At 41.8% G+C, this 19,141-nt stretch overlaps 1 protein-coding gene across 1 annotated transcript in view; it reads right to left on the minus strand.

The window, feature by feature from the left end:
• plcl1 (phospholipase C like 1) overlaps window positions 1–19,141 on the minus strand; it is a 113,401-nt gene that overhangs the window by 22,888 nt on the left and 71,372 nt on the right. The window contains exons 2-3 of the mRNA XM_088352749.1: window positions 3,952–4,026; window positions 1,268–1,555 (exon numbers count right to left, since the gene is read on the minus strand). Of these exons, the coding sequence (XP_088208875.1) occupies window positions 1,268–1,555; window positions 3,952–4,026 (363 nt within the window). The remainder of the gene's footprint in view (window positions 1–1,267; window positions 1,556–3,951; window positions 4,027–19,141) is intronic.

The following is a 19,141-nucleotide window of genomic DNA, read 5'->3' on the forward strand; positions in this document are numbered from 1 at the left end:
GCCAAAGACTAGGTAGAGAAATTGGAATTTCTTTTACACGCCCTACTTAAGTCGCCGCCATGTTTGTCTGACGTTATGCTGCTTCGTGTGGCTCTGGTTTTCATTCTCGTTTGACAACTGTGCCACCTAGTGTTCAAAAATTACACTATGAGGCTTTAAAGACTTTCGAAGCCAATTTCTCAATTCCTCCGGTGTGAATGAAGTACTTTGTATTTATGTATTGGAGTATTTATATCTGCAATGTACATTTTTTAATTTTGCTTGGCATTCATGAAGACATGATTTTTAGATCTTGAGTAAATTTTTACACCTATGATTTATTTGATAAAAATAGACATTGGTATGGGGGCAGCACAGCAGCGCAGTGGTTAGCGCGTGTGCGGCACAGTTCGGAGGTCATGAATCGAAGCTCCTGTGTGGAGTTTGCATGTTCTTCCTGTGCTTGCGTGGGTTTCCTCCAGGCACTCTGGTTTTCTTCCACATTCTAAAAACATGCATGTCAGGTGAATTGGCCGGTCCAAATTGTCCCTAGGTGTGAATGAGTGAGTGAATAGTCTGTCTCTGTGTGCCCTGGCTGGCAACCAGTTCAGGGTGTCCCCTGCCCACTGCCCGAAGACAGCTGGGATGGGCTCCAGCACCCCCGCTACCCTACTGAGGAATTAGCGGTGCAGATAATGGATTGTTCACCATCCATCCATCCATTGTCTTCCGCTTATCTGAGGTCGGGTCGCTGGGGCAGCAGCGTTAAAAGGGAAGCCCAGACGTCCCTATCCCCAGCCACCTCCTCTAGCTCATCCGACGGGACCCCGAGGCGCTCCGAAGCCAGCCGAGAGACATAGTCGCCCCCGGAGCCTCCTGCCGGTGGGACATGCCCGGAACACCTCCCGAGGGAGGCGTCCAGGAGGCATCCTTATTAGATGCCCGAGCCACCTCAACTGGCTCCTCTCTACGCGGAGGAGCAGTGGCTCTACACCGAGTCCCTCCCGGATGACTGAGCTTCTCACCTTATCTCTAAGGGAGAACCCAGCCACCCTGCGGAGGAAACTCATTTGCCTTGACTGAGGTTTTGAGTTTTTCCTTGCCCTCATGTAGGTTTTAGATCAGGGGATGGTCTGCTAAATTGACCATTCTCTCATTTCCTCCACAGGATTCACCAGATGTTCTTTAGTTATAGAAAAACGTTCAATTTTCATCTCACGTTACTAAAGTTTTGATGATATATTATGCTCCAGACCTCCAAGCTAACACTCCCCTAGTCAAGTCTTACCTGGTATTCCTCTCCATGTATGATAGAGAAGGCAGCTTCCTCAGCCAGTTGTTCTGAGATGGGCCCGTTATGCAGGAAGGTCTCGGTGCTCTTGCCGGTCCGGACTTCTCGGATGCTGGAAACGTCCAGGCGGGCCCGATCGCTGTCCTTCTTGGAAGGCTCCCAGTGCAAACAGCTCAAGTCTGCGTCCAGGGTGTAGAAGCGACAGTAGATCCTGGAGTTGGGGCGCACCTTCTTCAGTTCGCACCCGCCCTGCATGAAGGCCAGGCAGTCGGCCGCACTGTTGACCTGAAAGGAAAATTGGACCAGGTACGGTAACAAGAAATTACCGTAAATTCCGGACTATAAACCGCTACTTTTTCCCTTAACTTTCAACCCTGCGGCTTATTCAGTGATGCGGCCAATTTATGTAATATTTCTAACGACCGCTAACGGCGCTGGCGTGTTGCTACCATTAACTGCCCTGTCAAAGCTATATTATTATTATTAAAGCTTTGAAAACTCTCTCGGTGTACCCTCTTTCTTTGTAAATATGTGTATAATATGTATTTGCAACTGTATATTTTTATAATGTATTTATTTTAGACACTTATTCTGATATGTTTTGCACGGGTGAACAAAAAAGGAGGGGCGGAACAAACGCGGGGTGCCGAGTTTAAGTGGGGACCGCTAAAGGTGAGGGACAGACAAGGAAAGAAGAGGGGGTAAAAAGTTGGTTAAAGAAAAAGGAGTTGCGTGAGTAAATGTGTTCATCTGATATATTTTTCCCACCCTTACCTTTGGAAATATACACCTTTTTCCTTGGATTGCTTTCAACGGGACCCGGACTCTGCAGGTCTGCATCAAATCTTAAGTACCGGTATCATTTTCCTTTCATTTTGCCGGCTGTGATTTTTGGACTGTGGACTTTAATGAAGGACATTTAGTTTCAATCGCGGGACTCGACGTTGGGTTTGGGTTAATTTTGTGTTGGTGTTACATGTTTAAATGTGGGAGCATGCGGCTTATATACAGGTGCGGCTTGTGTATGTACAAAATCGGTTTTCCTCTTAAAATGTAGTGGGTGTGGCTTATAATCAGGTGCGCTCTATAGTCCGGAATTTACGGTATACAGAATTGTGTACAGCAGCAGTGTCAAACTGATTTTAGCTCGGTGAGTTTCTATATCCGTGTCTCTCAACTGGTAGATCACTTTTGGGTCGCAAGTTAATCGGTCAAGTTTGGCTAGTTCGGGCTGAAGGATTTTATACATTTTACGATAAAGGATTTTATACGATTAAATACAAATTATATTTATCGAGTGCAATGAAGATTTTCACTGAGTGGGCTTCAGGTCACACCGTTCCAAATGCGGAATGTTTTCAATGTCAAGCATTGCTTTGATAAACGCTCAATGTTGTTTTGAGTTTCTCCAGACATCGAGGCGAGGGGGTGGACCCCACGTGGGGGCTTTCATTAGCACCCCCATGGGAGGAGCCGGCACACCAGCTTGCGGGAGTGACGTGGGTCGAAGAAAAAAAAGAAGATCGAGAGACTAATTCGGCTAATTCGATGGAGTTCACTCATTGTGTCCATATTTTCCCATCAAGAAATGAGCGCACTTTGTCAGGAGAATGTAGGTTGTGTTTAGTTAATGGAGTCAGATAATTCATTTGAAAAATTTGGTAAACGGTTCATTTTTAATGTTAAAATCCAACAAGGCCTAAAGGCGTGGGGCGCTGTGAGATGTCACCCAGCATCCACGCCGAAGAAGAAATCTGCTTCTTCTTCCTAGTTAGTGTGTAAACATTCTATACTGTATCTCTAGCGCGCAAAGAACTTTATTTTCACTAACATTGTTTGTGTTTAATGTCTCGTGCATCCATTCAATATGCTTGGTGTAAAGTGTAAAGAAAGAGGCGAGACGTTTCTTTTTAAAGAAAGTGGAATAAGAAAGCTTGATGCGGTTGAGAAAACGGTTGGAATGCTTTTTTTTCAGCCACTTTTTACCACCGAGGAGGAAGGCGCCTAACTGTTGAGGCGCATCTTCCAAAAGTAAGTTAAACTCAACTTTTTTTTTATCTTTATAGAGCATATCATTTTATGAAATGTTTAATTTTTAGTTCAAAACAATACAGGTTAGGTATATAAGCCTTAAACATATTTATAGATAGATAGATAGATAGATAGATAGATAGATAGATAGATAGATAGATAGATAGATAGATAGATAGATAGATAGATAGATAGATAGATACTTATATAAACCATAAACGTACAAAATATAACACTGAAGCAACCTACCAACAAATTTAACTTACGAACGATCGCATTTATAAGTAGGGCAGAGTCTGTACTTGAAAACGTTTTGCTGGTCTTTTCTCTTTAAAAAGAAAACGTGAATATATTCTACTGGATTATGTTTACACTGCAGATTATTTTCGTTTAACAAATTGGAGAAGTGGGAATTTTTTTCTTGATTTCGGTCACGTCTTGTAATTAGAATGGAATCATTGGGTTCTGAAATCAGACCACTTGAAAACCATTGTTCAATATCATCGAATCTCCATTGTGTTCCAACTTATTCCTAACCACACAATTCAAAAACCTTTTTTTAAATTAGCTTTTGTTAAAGTTTCGAGATTAGCAGCATTACTTCACCCGTGTTTTTTCGTTGTTCAGAGCGTTAAAACAAAAAAAATTACCTTCTTCTCTGAAGGCATGCTGCTAAACGACACCGTCTTTTTTCTGGCTCCGCCCACTTTCTGCACAGAAGGATCCTGCGAAAACAGAAAAAATGAATAAACACAAAAGTCGAGTTTACAATTTAGCAGATTCGGTTAGGCTGAGTCAAAAAAATGAGATCACAGAGATGTTTCAACAATATACAGTGGAACCCTGGTTTTCGAACGCCTCTCAGTTCGGACAAATCGGAGTCCGACCAAAAATTTCGAGAAATTCTTAGTTCGCTTGTTCGGTCAAAAAATCGGAGTTGCAAAGTTGCTACAGGTGAAAAAAAGAAGAGTAGTGCGTACAACTATTGCATTTCAGAAAGAAATATGAAGGAGGTGTGCGAGTGTCTGATCTTGCCTGCGCCTTCTGCTGACCACCACAAAGGTAAGAAATCCTATGCATAATTATTTTCTTTATCCTTTTTAATTTATTTTTACACGTTCACGTTAGCGTAATCTTTCGTACTGAAGATTACGATAACGCGAACGAACGATTAGCCTGGGTTAGCTTCATGTTTACATTCATGGTAAACATTCAGGGTGTTGGAACGGATTAAAAGGATTGACATGATTTTTAATGGGGAAAAATGATTTCGGTGATGGAACAAATCGGTTTTCGAACAGGGTTCTGGAACGGATTACGGTCGAGAACCGAGGTTCCACTGTATAGCCATATTTTTTTCACTCTTGCAAAAGTTAATTAACATTCATCAGTTTTCGACAAAGGGTCTCAAAAGCTCAAGGCCAGACAAGGGAAGAACCAGAGTAGGTTGTCGAAAAATAAGCTGGAAAATAACCGCTGGCTGAGACTCCAATCAAACCAAGGGAAATGAGAACAGAAGCAGGAAGAAGAAACCAAAACAAATACCAAAAGCAAGCTAAACATCAACATCTACTCACAAAATGAAAGTAAGCCCTTGCAAGTTCTGGAGTCACCTAGTCTATCCAAATGCCTCAAAATACGGCTATATTTACACTTTCTTGTGTAAATATTGTGTCAATTATAACCTTTATCTTCTTTGTTTTTTTTTATCCTCACTCTTAAATGTGAAACTGGAGTGCCACGTCTAATTTCGTTGTCACGATATGTTCAACCCATTTTGTAACAATGACAATCAAGTCAAGTCATTTTTATTTGTGACACCCTTAATCACAATACCAAATATGCTAATACAAGACAAAAGAAACTAAATATGAATAAAATTATGACTCACAACATGAAAGAAAGAAAGAAAGAAAGAAAGAAAGAAAGAAAGAAAAAAAGACAGCCAGCCATAATTAAAGAAAGAAAGAAAAAAGAAAGAAAGAAAGAAAGACAGCCAGCCATGATTGAAGAAAGAATTGAAAAAAGAAAGAATTAAAGAAAAAAGAAAGAAAGAAAGACAGCCGGCCATAATCAAAGAAAGAAAGAAACAGAGAGAGAAAGAAAAAAACAGAGACAAACAGAGATAAAGAAATAAACAGAGAGAAAGAAATAAAGAAAAAGACAAAAACAAAGAAATTAAAAAAACACAGAAATACCTAAAGAAAACAGATAAAGAAAGAGATAAAGAAGAGGAATGAGATCAAAAAAGAAATCAAGAGATAAAGACAGTGATAAAGAGAAAGAAAGAGAAGAGGAAAGAGTCTTAAAGGGCTGCACAGGTTATTACACAGTCTATTTTTCAGACTATTATGACACCATCCCCTGATCTGGAACCAACGTGAGGGCAAGGAAAAACTCAAAAACCTCAACATGAAGAAAATGAAGGTATATTCTATTCTATTCATAGTAAATCCTTGCTGTTGTTCAAAGATGTGTCACGAAAATGCTTTACCTCAGAGAAAATAATAAAACGGCTGTTTATTCATTTTGGGAGTGAATGAAGATTGTGGAAAGCTTGTTGGTTATCTATTAATAAAGTTTGACTGACCTATCTGACTGTTTTGTTGACATTCCCTTTAGCGCGGCACCATCTAATGGTTGCATAACGTAACTACATCCTCTACTGTAGCCAAGTCAAGTTAAGTCAAATGTATTTATGACGCCCTTAATCACAAAAATGTCTCAAAGGACTGCACAGGATTACACTTACAAAATTGCACAATTACCTGATCTTAAACCAGCATGCACTTATAGCGCCTTATAATGCGGTGCGCCTTATGTATGGAAAAAGTTTTAAAATATATCATTCATTGAAGGTCCGCCTTATAACACGGTGCGCCTTATAGTGCGGAAAATACGGTAAATAAGATTTTTAACCCTAACCTGACTAATCTTTCTCTTAAACCAAAAACTAACAGTGGAAAAAATAAGATTAGGCTTAGCAGCAACTCGTATAAAAGAAGATTAAAACCTAAAGAGATCCCTGATTTGTTTAACAATAACTAAATAAAAATGTCAACGCATCCGACATGACTTAAATTAACTTAAAACAAAAAGTGCATGGACATTTAGACCAGGGGTGTCAAACTGGTTTTAGCTGGGGGCCACAAATGCTATAAAAAAATCCCACGGGGGCCGGACTAGTAAGTTTAAGAGAGAGAGGGAGAAAAAGACAGAGAAAGAGAGGGAGGGTAAGAGAGAGCGATACACAGATAGGGAAAACAAGGGAGACAGCGTAACAGTGAAAGAAAAAGAGAGAGCAGAATAGAGATATGAATGGAGAAGAAGGGGTAATGAATAGAGAGAGAAAAAGAAAGTGAAAAAAGAGAAAGATAAAAAGAATAAGAGAAGTGAAACGACAGAAAGAAAAAGTCAGCAGGAGAAAAAGAGACAAAGTGAGGAGAGAGAGAGATAGAGAGAGAGGTGGAAAAAGGTAAAGAAAGAGGGTGACAAAGAAAGAGAAAAATAGAAATAAAGAGAATTAAAGTGTAAATTAGAGAGAGAGAATAGAACCAGAGACAGAGAAAAAGAAAGAGTTAGAGAGGGAGAGAGAAATAGAGAAAAGAGAGCAAGAGAGAGTGAACAGGAGAAAGAAAAATAGGGAGAAATAAATAAAAAAGAAGTGAGTCAGAGAGAAATAGAGAAATACTACCACAATTGTTTTGCAAGTGGTAACTGGCTTTGGTGACATCCGGTGGAAATATTTAAAACTACAGCTCATTTTCCTCTTGCGCTTCTCTCACTGTTGTCTTGCGGGCCGGATTTAAACCATTGGTGGGCCCGATCTGGCCCGCGGGCCGCCTGTTTCACACCTGTGATTTAGACGGAGCAGGCGAATTGAAAAGGGTGGGCACTCCTGTTTGAGAGCCAGAACGACGAATACATGTTATGATAAGAGCTAATCTGAATGTGCTTCCCCAAAACAAGTAAACTACAGTTTTCTACCTAGAAACGTACTTTTAGAAATCTCAATATCATCAGCAGCCTGATTTTGGTCTGTAGTGCGTGTCGTCGGGAAAGCTTTTGTTTCAGTAGCTCCGCCCCCACCAGTCGCTCCTCCAATCAGAAGGCGCTGGGTGGTTAGAGCGGAGTAGGAAGTTGGGGGATAGCAACGAGTGAGAGGGTGGCCTGGCTTCAAAAATAACCTCTTATGCTCCTCTTACCCAGTTTTACATGTACCGTATTTTCCGCACTATAAGGCGCACCGGGTTATAGGGCGCACCCCGGAAAAATAGTTTTTGGTCCTATTTCTGACATACATAAGACGCACCGGATTATAAGGCGCTACAATGGGAACGTGGACAAAACAGTCAGATAGTTCAGTCCAACTTATTACCCCCTTAACATTCCCAAAGCTTGCAAAGAAGCAAATACAAGTCGAGAACACGTGCGGATGCGGTGTCCGTACCATGTCACTCAAATGCATCGTTCCATCAGTTGGAAAGTTAAAGTCTTGGGATTCAAGAAATGCCAACCATTCCTTAGTTTCTATTTTCTCCACACTCCATTCCATCCATTATCTGCACCGCTTATCACAGAAGCATCGAGTTCAGTCTGAAACAAGATACAGGGATAATATACATAGCCAGAGTAGCTCACCGAAGTCGTTGTGTTCATAATAATGTGCAGCCGTGGTCCCCTTATATCCGTGAGTTTAGTGAATCCAGGAGAATGCAATATTTACAAATACAAAATAGTAAAAAAATGCTTTCTGTATGCCGCCAGCCACGTGCTATACGCATTCATCTTTTTCGGCCAATTGCAGGCTTTGTTTTGCCATTTAAGCCAATGCCAGCCTGTAAATGATAAAAAGGATCCGCCCCTTGACCTCCGAATAACTTTAGCCAATAGTGATCGATTCAACTGATGATTGACACATCTTTTTCGGCCAATTGCAGGCTTTGTTTTGCAGTTTAAGCCTATGCCAGCCTGTAAATGATAAAAAGGATCCGCCCCCTTTAACTCCGAATAACTTTAGCCAATAGTGACTGATTCAAATGATGATTGACACATTGGTTAGGAAATGAAACGCCGGTATATAAATCCCAGCATACACCGCGGACGACTTCGCCTTCGGGGGAAAATCTAGTTGGCGGCTGCTTGCTTTAGTTGCAAGACTTTGCGACTTAATATTGATCCATAAATAAGGCGCACTGTATTATAAGGCGCATGGTCAGCTTTTGAAAAAAAGAAAGGCTTTTAGGTGCGCCTTATAGTGCGGAAAAAACGGTATTTAAATAGACGGTCGAATGAAAAAACAAGCCGATACCGATATTCTTCAAATTCCCGGTGTGGATATTGGGTCTACCTCTATTTTGTACGTTTTGGCACTCAGGGACAATGCTTCTGACAAGGTATTTATAGGTTATGGCACCGAATGTGTTAAAATAATCACGAATCGATTCCTCTCTGGCAGCATCAGCTGTCGCATCACCGTGTTTTGCTGACAGCACCTGCACGACCCTACGCCCGCAAAAGGCTCATTACGCCACGCGAGCGGTTATTAGCGATTCCCCGGCCTCACGCCTCCTCGCCGCATCGCTGATGAAGCTTGTCTTCGCTCTGACGTCTGCCGCCTCAAAGATGTCAATCACTGCCTCTCCGGGGGCCCATCTTTGAGTGCGGAGAGCTGACATGCTAGCTGCAAACTCATTTTGGAATTCATAACCGAGCTAAGGTGTCTTTCCTGATATTTCATACGTTTTATTTACAGAAGTTTATACTGGTTGCGGAAAAGTGTGGCCGTGATCGTTGCTAAGTACGGAAAAACATTTGGCTTTTTGGCGGGTTGCCGACTTTTTTCTGGACCCGTTTATGCTTTTGCTTCTCCGTCCCGGCCATCGACCCGTTTTGCCCTGTTTTCCTGCCTGATACCTGTTGCCGACTTTTTTCTGGACCCGTTTATGCTTTTGCTCCTCCGTCCCGGCCATCGACCCGTTTTGCCCTGTTTTCCTGCCTGATACCTGTTGCCGACTTTTTTCTGGACCCGTTTATGCTTTTGCTCCTCCGTCCCGGCCATCGACCCGTTTTGCCCTGTTTTCCTGCCTGATACCTGTTGCCGACTTTTTTCTGGACCCGTTTATGCTTTTGCTCCTCCGTCCCGGCCATCGACCTGTTTTGCCCTGTTTCCTGCCTGATACCTGTTGCCGATCTCTTTTCTGGACCTGTTTCTGTTTTGCTCCCCCGTCCCGGCCATCGACCCGTTTTGCCCTGTTTTCCTGCCTGATTCCTGTTGCCGATCATTTTCTGGACCCGTTTCTGTTTTGCTCCTCCGTCCCGGCTATCGACCCATTTTGCCCTGTTTTCCTGCCTGATACCTGTTGCCGACCATTTTCTGGACCCGTTTCTGTTTTGCTCCCCTGTCCTGGCCATCGACCGTTTTGCCCTGTTTTCTGCCTGATACCTGTTGCCGACTTTTTTCTGGACCCGTTTATGCTTTTGCTCCTCCGTCCCGGCCATCGACCCGTTTTGCCCTGTTTTCCTGCCTGATACCTGTTGCCGATCATTTTCTGGACCCGTTTCTGTTTTGCTCCTCCGTCCCGGCTATCGACCCATTTTTCCTTGTTTTCCTGCCTGATACCTGTTGCCGACCTTTTTCTGGACCCGTTTCTGCTTTTGCTTCTCCGTCCAGGCCATCGATCTGTTTTGCCCTGTTTCCTGCCTGATACCTGTTGCCGACTTTTTTCTGGACCCGTTTATGCTTTTGCTCCTCCGTTCCAGCCATCGACCCGTTTTGCCCTGTTTCCCTGCCTGATACCTGTTGCCGACCTCTTTTCTGGACTCGTTACGTCCCTTGCTCCCCTGTCCCGGCTATCGACCAGCTTTCCTCCAACTATCCTCGCTCGACACGGTCATTTTGGTATTTTTTTCTTTTTGTTCTATGTCCCCCCCTTCCTTTAAGTCATTTTGTGCACAATTTTACATCATATTTGGTGGTTTAGGGATTAAAGAAGCAACCTGAAGAGCCGTTTAGGACTTGAAAGAGCCGGTTCTTTTTAGTGAACCGAGCCGAAGAAGCCGGTTCTCGAAAAACTCTACTGACTTTACTCAACATTGTTCTACTTTGACATTGACTTCAAAATACCGCATTTAGAACACAGCGTCAGGGGAACCCGTGTATTTTTACCTTCATGCACTGTAACTTTGACTTAATTCACTTCTTAATTAGCAATTTCGAGCCCTGATTTTTGTGAGCTGGCTAGATTTTCTTGTAAGCGGAAAAGCAATTGCGCACACACGCAGCTTAGAGGGAACAATTTCCTTATTTCAATAAATCCTGTCCTGTGACACTGTGGTCTATGAATCTGCTCCTTGGATGCCTGGCACATTTGGCTACTTGCACCAGTGGGGCCTAACACTCTGCTCCACTTCCCTGATCCCTCTACTGTCCATCTGCTCTTTGACTTTTCCTCTGGGCGGCGATTAAGCCAACGATGGCATCGCAGATGAACAATCCAAAGAGAGAGACGGGATAGTCGGGGACAGAACTTAAAGACAGCCTGTGGATTAGAGCCCATAGCCCTCCTCGTGGGACAAAAGCCGAGAGCTGTATTAGAGACGTTTCCAGGCCAGGCTCTCAAATTCCTGGATGGTGTTCTATGCCATGCACAAGAATGTCAATATACCGTATTTTCCGCACTATAAGGCGCACCTAAAAGTCTTTTTTTTTTTTTCAAAAGCTGACCATGCGCCTTATCATACAGTGCGCCTTATATATGGATCAATGGTGTGTCGCAATGTCTTGCAACTAATGCAACAACCACCGACTCGATTTTCCCCCGAACGTGAAGTAGTCCGCGGTGTATGCTGGGATTTATTTACCGGCGTTTCATTGGCTAACCAATGTGTCAATCATTATTTGAATCAATCACTATTGGCTAAAGTTATTCGGAGGTCAAGGGGGCGGATCCTTTTTATCATTTACAGGCTCGCATAGGCTAAAGGGGCAAAACAAAGCCTGCAATTGGCCGAAAAAGATGTGTCAATCATCAGTTGAATCGATCACTGTTGGCTAAAGTTATTCGGAGGTAAAGGGGGCGGATCCTTTTTATCATTTACGGGCTCGCATAGGCTAAAGGGGCAAAACAAAGCCTGCAATTGGCCGAAAAAGATGAATGTGATTAGCAAGTTTGGTTGGTTGTCTACGGCATAGAGAAAGCATGTTTTACTATTCTGTATTTGTAAATATTTTATTCTCCTGGATTTACTACACTCACGGATATAAGAGGACCATGGTTGCACATTATTATTGAACACAACGACTTCGGTGAGCTACTCCTGCTATATATTTTCCCAGTATCTTGTTTCAGAGTGATATCGATGTTTCTGTGATGGGTCTTTTTTTAAATTAAACTCAATTCCAAGTGTTTATTGTCATATGCACAGTAAAGTTGCGAGCGAAAAAGAAAATAGAAACTAAGGAATGGTTGGCATTTCTTGAATCCCAAGACTTTAACCTTCCGAATGATATTTGGAACGATGCATTTGAGTGACATCGTACGGACACCGCATTTGCAAGCTTTGGGAATGTTAAGGGGGTAATAAGTTGGACTGAACTATCTGACTGTTTTGTCGACGTTCCCATTGTAGCGCCTTATCATCCGGTGCGCCTTATGTATGGAAAATATAGGACCAAAAACTATTTTTGGGGGTGCGCCCTATAACCCGGTGCGCCTTATAGTGCGGGAAATACGGTACTCTCACACATACACGCACAAACAGAACAAATGAACACACCCCGGATTATAGGCCTCCTGCCAAACATCAATATGTGCAAACATCGGAGGCCCGTAGAATCGTTCATGCTCATGCTCTGTCCACCGAAATGCTCACTTGACCTGGTTTTGCCGAGTGCGTCAGTCCGGCTCGGTCTGGTCAAGTTAATAAAACGATGTTTTCTGTGACGCGCGAGTGAACAAAGGCAAACATGGCTGAATGTGGGGATGGGAAATCTATATGTTTGCTAGCATCGGTCTGGAGGCCGATGTATACTTGGTGAGAGGAAGCTATGATGATTATTTGCTTGAAGGTCTTACAGAAACTTTCCCGTTCAATGATTGTATCGTTTTTGTTTTCGTTCTTTGAGTTTGTAGTCTACAGCTTAAAGGATTTTATACATTTGACCATAAAGGATTTAATACGATTGAATACAAGTGACATTTGAGTTCAATGACAATGATTTTGCTTGATTGACGAACTTGTGTTATGATAAGAGCTCATATATCAGTCTCCATCTGAACGCAATCCCCAAAATAAGTGAACTAAACATTTTTAGGTGTCTCTTAATCTCACTGAAGGATTTAATACATTTGACTATAAAGGATTTTATACGATTGAATACAAGTGACATTTGAGTTCAATGACAATGATTTTGCTTGATTGACGAACTTGTGTTATGATAAGAGCTCATATATCAGTCTCCATCTGAACGCAATCCCCAAAATAAGTGAACTAAACTTTTTTAGGTATCTCTTAATCTCACTGAAGGATTTTATACATTTGACTATAAAGGATTTTATACGATTGAATACAAGTTACATTTACTGAGTTCAATGACAATGATTTTGCTTGATTGACGAACTAATGTTATGATAAGAGCTAATATATCAGTCTCCACCTGAACGCAATCCCCAAAATAAGTGAACTAAACATTTTTTAGGTATCTCTTAATCTCACTGAAGGATTTTATACATTTGACTATAAAGGATTTTATAAGATTGAATGAATACAAGTTACATTTATTGAGTTCAATGACATTGATTTTGCTTGATTGACGAACTAATGTTATGATAAGAGCTAATATATCAGTCTCCACCCGAACGCAATCCCCAAAATAAGTGAACTAAACTTTTTTAGGTATCTCTTAATCTCACTGAAGGATTTTATACATTTGACTATAAAGGATTTTATACGATTGAATACAAGTTACATTGATAGAGTTTAATGCAAGATATTCACTGACTGGAGTTCAGTTCAATGACAGGTCACGCTGTTTCAAATGCAGAATATTTTGACTAGGGAATTTTGATAACAGGACTCTGACAGAGGACGGCAGGTGTTGTTTTGAAAACAAGACCCTGATGACGTAGAAACGCTCGGCGTTGTTTTGAGAAGCCCCACTTTGGGCTTCTTTGGCACGCCCATGGGAGGAGCCGGCACACCATCTTGCAGGGAGACGTGGGCCAAGGAGAAAAAAAGCAAGAGGACTTCAGAAGAAGGCTTCCCAGAGACTCCAACCTCACTAATTCGGCCGTTTTCGATGGAGTACACTTAGTTAAATTGCTAATGAACTGAAATCTGCCCCCGTGTGGAAATGTCAGCTTTCCTGTTCATCTTTTTCATCAAGAAACAAGCGCATAAATTGTTGGGTGCATGTCGGTTGTGTTTGGTTAATGGAGTCAGATAACTAATCAGAACAATTTGGTAAACGCTAAATTCATATTATAAATTAATTCCTAACAATGGTTTGAACAATGCTTCGGTACAATAGTATCAGGAGGTGAGGTGCAACATACAGGGAGTGCAGAATTATTAGGCAAATGAGTATTTTGACCACATCATCCTCTTTATGCATGTTGTCTTACTCCAAGCTGTATAGGCTCGAAAGCCTACTACCAATTAAGCATATCAGGTGATGTGCATCTCTGTAATGAGAAGGGGTGTGGTCTAATGACATCAACACCCTATATCAGGTGTGCATAATTATTAGGCAACTTCCTTTCCTTTGGCAAAATGGGTCAGAAGAGGGACTTGACAGGCTCTGAAAAGTCAAAAATAGTGAGATATCTTGCAGAGGGATGCAGCACTCTTAAAATTGCCAAGCTTCTGAAGCGTGATCATCGAACAATCAAGCGTTACATTCAAAATAGTCAACAGGGTCGCAAGAAGCGTGTAGAAAAACCAAGGCGCAAAATAACTGCCCGTGAACTGAGAAAAGTCAAGCGTACAGCTGCCAAGATGCCACTTGCCACCAGTTTTGCCATATTTCAGAGCTGCAACATCACTGGAGTGCCCAAAAGCACAAGGTGTGCAATACTCAGAGACATGGCCAAGGTAAGAAAGGCTGAAAAACGACCACCACTGAACAAGACACACAAGCTGAAACGTCAAGACTGGGCCAAGAAAAATCTCAAGACGGATTTTTCTAAGGTTTTATGGACTGATGAAATGAGAGTGAGTCTTGATGGGCCAGATGGATGGGCCCGTGGCTGGATCGGTAAAGGGCAGAGAGCTCCAGTCCGCCTCAGACGCCAGCAAGGTGGAGGTGGGGTACTGGTATGGGCTGGTATCATCAAAGATGAGCTTGTGGGGCCTTTTCGGGTTGAGGATGGACTCAAGCTCAACTCCCAGTCCTACTGCCAGTTTCTGGAAGACACCTTCTTCAAGCAGTGGTACAGGAAGAAGTCCACATCCTTCAAGAAAAACATGATTTTCATGCAGGACAACGCTCCATCACACGCATCCAAGTACTCCACAGCGTGGCTGGCAAGAAAGGGTCTAAAAGAAGAAAAACTAATGACATGGCCTCCTTGTTCACCTAATCTGAACCCCATAGAGAACCTGTGGTCCCTCATCAAATGTGAGATTTACAAGGAGGGAAAACAGTACACCTCTCTGAACAGTGTCTGGGAGGCTGTGGTTGCTGCTGCACGCAATGTTGATCGTTAACAGATCAAAGCACTGACAGAATCCATGGATGGCAGGCTTTTGAGTGTCCTTGCAAAGAAAGGTGGCTATATTGGTCACTGATTTGTTTTTGTTTTGTTTTTGAATGTCAGAAATGTATATTTGTAAACGTTGAGCTGTTATATTGGTTTCCCTGATGAAAATAAATAATTGAAATGGGTATACATTTGTTTTTTGTTAAGTTGCCTAATAATTATGCACAGTAATAGTCACCTGCACACACAGATATCCTCCTAAAATAGCTAAAACTAAAAAAGCCCCACTCCAACTTCCAAAATATTCAGCTTTGATATTAATGAGACTTTTGGGTTCATTAAGAACATGGTTGTTGTTCAATAATAAAATTAATCCTAAAAAATACAACTTGCCTAATAATTCTGCACTCCCTGTATTTTGAGACTGATCGTTATTTAATAGAGTGGACATTTTGTGTCCTCTTTTGGAAATCTGAGGTCAGATTTTCAGAAATTGGTTTCTTTTTAAACACAAACTAAAATGTTAATTTCACTTACAAATACCGTATTTTCCGCACTATAAGGCGCACCTAAAAGCCTTTATTTTTTTCAAAAGCTGACCATGCGCCTTATAATACAGTGCGCCTTATATATGGATCAATATTAAGTCGCAAAGTCTTGCAACTAACTTGCCGCCGCCGACTAGATTTTCCCCCGAACGCCAAGTAGTACACGGTGTATGCTGGGATTTATTTACCGGCGTTTCATTGGCTAACCAATGTGTCAATCATCATTTGAATCCATCACTATTAGCTAAAGTTATTCGGAGGTAAAGGGGGCGGATCCTTTTGATCATTTACAGGCTGGCATAGGCTTAAACGGCAAACAAAGCCTGCAATTGGCCGAAAAAGATGAATGCGTATAGCACGTGGCTGACGGCACACAGAAACCATTTTTTTCTATTCTGTATTCGTAAATATTTTATTCTCCTGGATTTACTGCACTCACGGATATAAGAGGACATTGGCTGCACATTATTATGAACACAGCGACTTCGGTGAGCTACTCCGGCTATATATTATCCCTGTATCTTGTTTCAGACTGAACTCGATGTTTCTGTGATAAGCGGTGCAGATAATGGATGGAATGGAGTGTCTATTTTTAAATTCAACTCAATTCCAAGTGTTTATTGTCATATGCACAGTAAAGTTGCAGGCGAAAAAGAAATAGATACTAAGGAATGGTTGGCATTTCTTGAATCCCAAGACTTTAACCTTCCGAATGATGGAACGATGCATTTGAGTGACATCGTACGGATACCGCATCCGCACGTGTTCTCGACACGAATTTGCGTCTTTGCAAGCTTTGGGAATGTTAAGGGGGTAATAAGTTGGACTGAACTATCTGACTGTTTTGTCCACGTTCCCATTGTAGCGCCTTATAATCCGGTGCGTCTTATGTATGTCAAAAATAGGACCAAAAACTATTTTTTCGGGGTGCGCCCTATGACCTTATATTGCGGAAAATACGGTACAATTCACAAAGTCAGTTTTTACCGCGAAATATTGTCAGGTGTGCCGCAGAAAATCATCCAATCTGTGTGCCTGTGCAGTCTAGCGCCTGGCAGGGTGACTATGTAGTACTCTTTCATACCATAAGGGGCAGGAGGTAGTTAAGTGTCTTATGCTTGGAAACAAGTCAATTAGTCACGCATGGAAGCAGCGAAAGCTGGATAGCAAGAAAGCGAGGAAGGGGATGGATACATTTTCAAATAGAAAAAATACTTTCTCTGAGCTGGATCCTGGACAAAATCAAGACCTACATGAAGGTATGTTTGGAAGGTGAAAAGAAAACCACGTTTGGCACAGTTTCTGGCACAAGGCAATACAACAAAAGTGAAATCTTTCATTTTCATCTTTTATGCTACCTAAAATTCAATCTGTAACCTCAGTGGACCTGTTTAAACCTTGGCATAAGACACGCTTATTTTCAATAGCTTATGAATGACCTATATTTCATGTTTCATGTTATTGCAACATCAGTTAAAGCCCAGTCTGGAAGGGGGATTACCTCATGTGCGGTCCCTTCTCAAGGTTTTTTTTCCTCATGTTGAGGTTTTTGAGTTTTTCCTTGCCCTCGTGTCGGTTTTAGATCAGGGGATGGTGTCATAATAGTCTGTAGTTTGTAATAGTCTGTGGTCTCTGCAGCCCTTTGAGTCTCCTTGTGATTAAAGGCGTCACAAATAAACGTGATTTGACTTGACTTAAGGTTTTTTTTTAGTTTTTCCTTGCCCTCGTGTAGGTTTGAGATCAGGGGATGGTGTCATAATAGTCTGTAGTTTGCAAAAATCTGTGGTCTGTGCAGCCCTTTGAGTCTCCTTGTGATTAAAGGCATTACAGATAAACATGACTTGACTTGACTTAAGGTTTTATTTGAGTTTTCCCTTGCCCTCACTTAGGTTTTAGATCAGGGTATTGTGCCATAATAGTCTGTAGTTTGCAATAATCTGTGGTCTGTGCAGCCCTTTGAGACTCCTTGTGATTAAGGGTGTCACAAATAACTTGACTTGACTAAGTTTTTGAGTTTTTCTTTGCCCTCATGTAGGTTTTAGATCAGGGGATGGTGTCGTAATAGTCTGTAGTCTGCAATAATCTGTGGCCTGTTCAGCCCTTTCAGACTACTTGTGATTAAGGGTATCACAAATAGCTATACTTGACTTGACTAAGGTTTTAGGTTTTTCTTTGCCCTCATGTGGGTTTTAGATCAGGGGATGGTGTCATAATAGTCTGTGGTTTGCAATAATCTGTGGTTTGTGCAGCCCTTTCAGACTCCTTGTGATTAAGGGCGTCAAAAATAAACATGGCTTGACTGAAGTTTTGAGTTTTTCCTTGCCTTCATGTAGGTTTTAGATCAGGGGATGGTGTCATAATAGTCTGTAGTTTGTAATAGTCTGTGGTCTGTGCTGCCCTTTGAGTCTCCTTGTGATTAAAGGCGTCACAAATAAACATGATTTGACTTGACTTAAGGTTTTATTTGAGTTTTTCCTTGCCCTCATGTAGATTTTAGATCAGGGGATGGTGTCATAATAGTCTGTAGTTTGTAATAGTCTGTGGTCTGTGCTGCCCTTTGAGACGCCTTGTAATTAAGGGCGTTACAAATAAACAGGATTTGACTTGAGGTTTTTGAGTTTTCCCTTGCCCTCACTTAGGTTTTAGATCAGGGTATTGTGCCATAATAGTCTGTAGTTTGCAATAATCTGTGGTCTGTGCAGCCCTTTGAGACTCCTTGTGATTAAGGGCGTCACAAATAAACATGACTTGACTGAAGTTTTGAGTTTTTCTTTGCCTTCATAATAATAATAATAATAATAATTTCCTTGTATTGTCATTCTGTGTAACAATGTACACAGAACGAAATGTCGATTGCACTTGACCCGTTGTAGCAAGCCGATGCAGCCGCAGCCAACAGAGGGCGCCGCCGACCACTTTTTAAGTCTTAGGAATGACTCGGCCGGGGCGCGAACCCGAACCTCCCAGTCTCAAAGCGGGCGCCTTACCATCTTCATGTAGGTTTTAGATCAGGGGATGGTGTCATAATAGTCTGTAGTTTGCAATAATCTGTGGCCTGCGCAGCCCTTTCAGACTCCTTGTGATTAAAGGCCAAAAAAATAAACATGGCTTGACTTGACTTAAGGTTTTTGAGTTTTTCCTTGCCCTCATGTAGGTTTTAGATCAGGGGATGGTGTCATAATAACAATAGTCTTGCAGTCCTTGAGATTTTTTGTGATTAGGGCCATACGGATAAACATGTGCCTTGACTCAAAAATAATCACTAAGCAACTAGTTAACCTTGTGCTTCAATGACAACCATGACTGCCACACCCACTACCACCACCTGGCAGTTGCATCATTCCTCTCCCAAACGGATCTCACGATCCGAGACCATTAATCCGGCTAATGATCCAAAGTCACACTGGCGGAAGATTAACTCAATAGATTACTGCTACAGGCGGCTGCTAATCCCGCGCGACCGCTACAACGCTTGCTTTTGATTGACATCTGCCAAAATCACTTTACTGGTTTACTGGAATTCAAGTACTGTTTAAAAAAAAAATCATGTATTTTGCCAAGCCACAAATATATCTGCAATTTATAGTTGT

Source organism: Urocampus carinirostris, chromosome 14 (genome assembly GCF_059441175.1).
Source record: "Urocampus carinirostris isolate Australia breed hairy pipefish chromosome 14, RoL_Ucar_1.0, whole genome shotgun sequence".
Lineage (NCBI taxonomy): Eukaryota > Metazoa > Chordata > Actinopteri > Syngnathiformes > Syngnathidae > Urocampus > Urocampus carinirostris.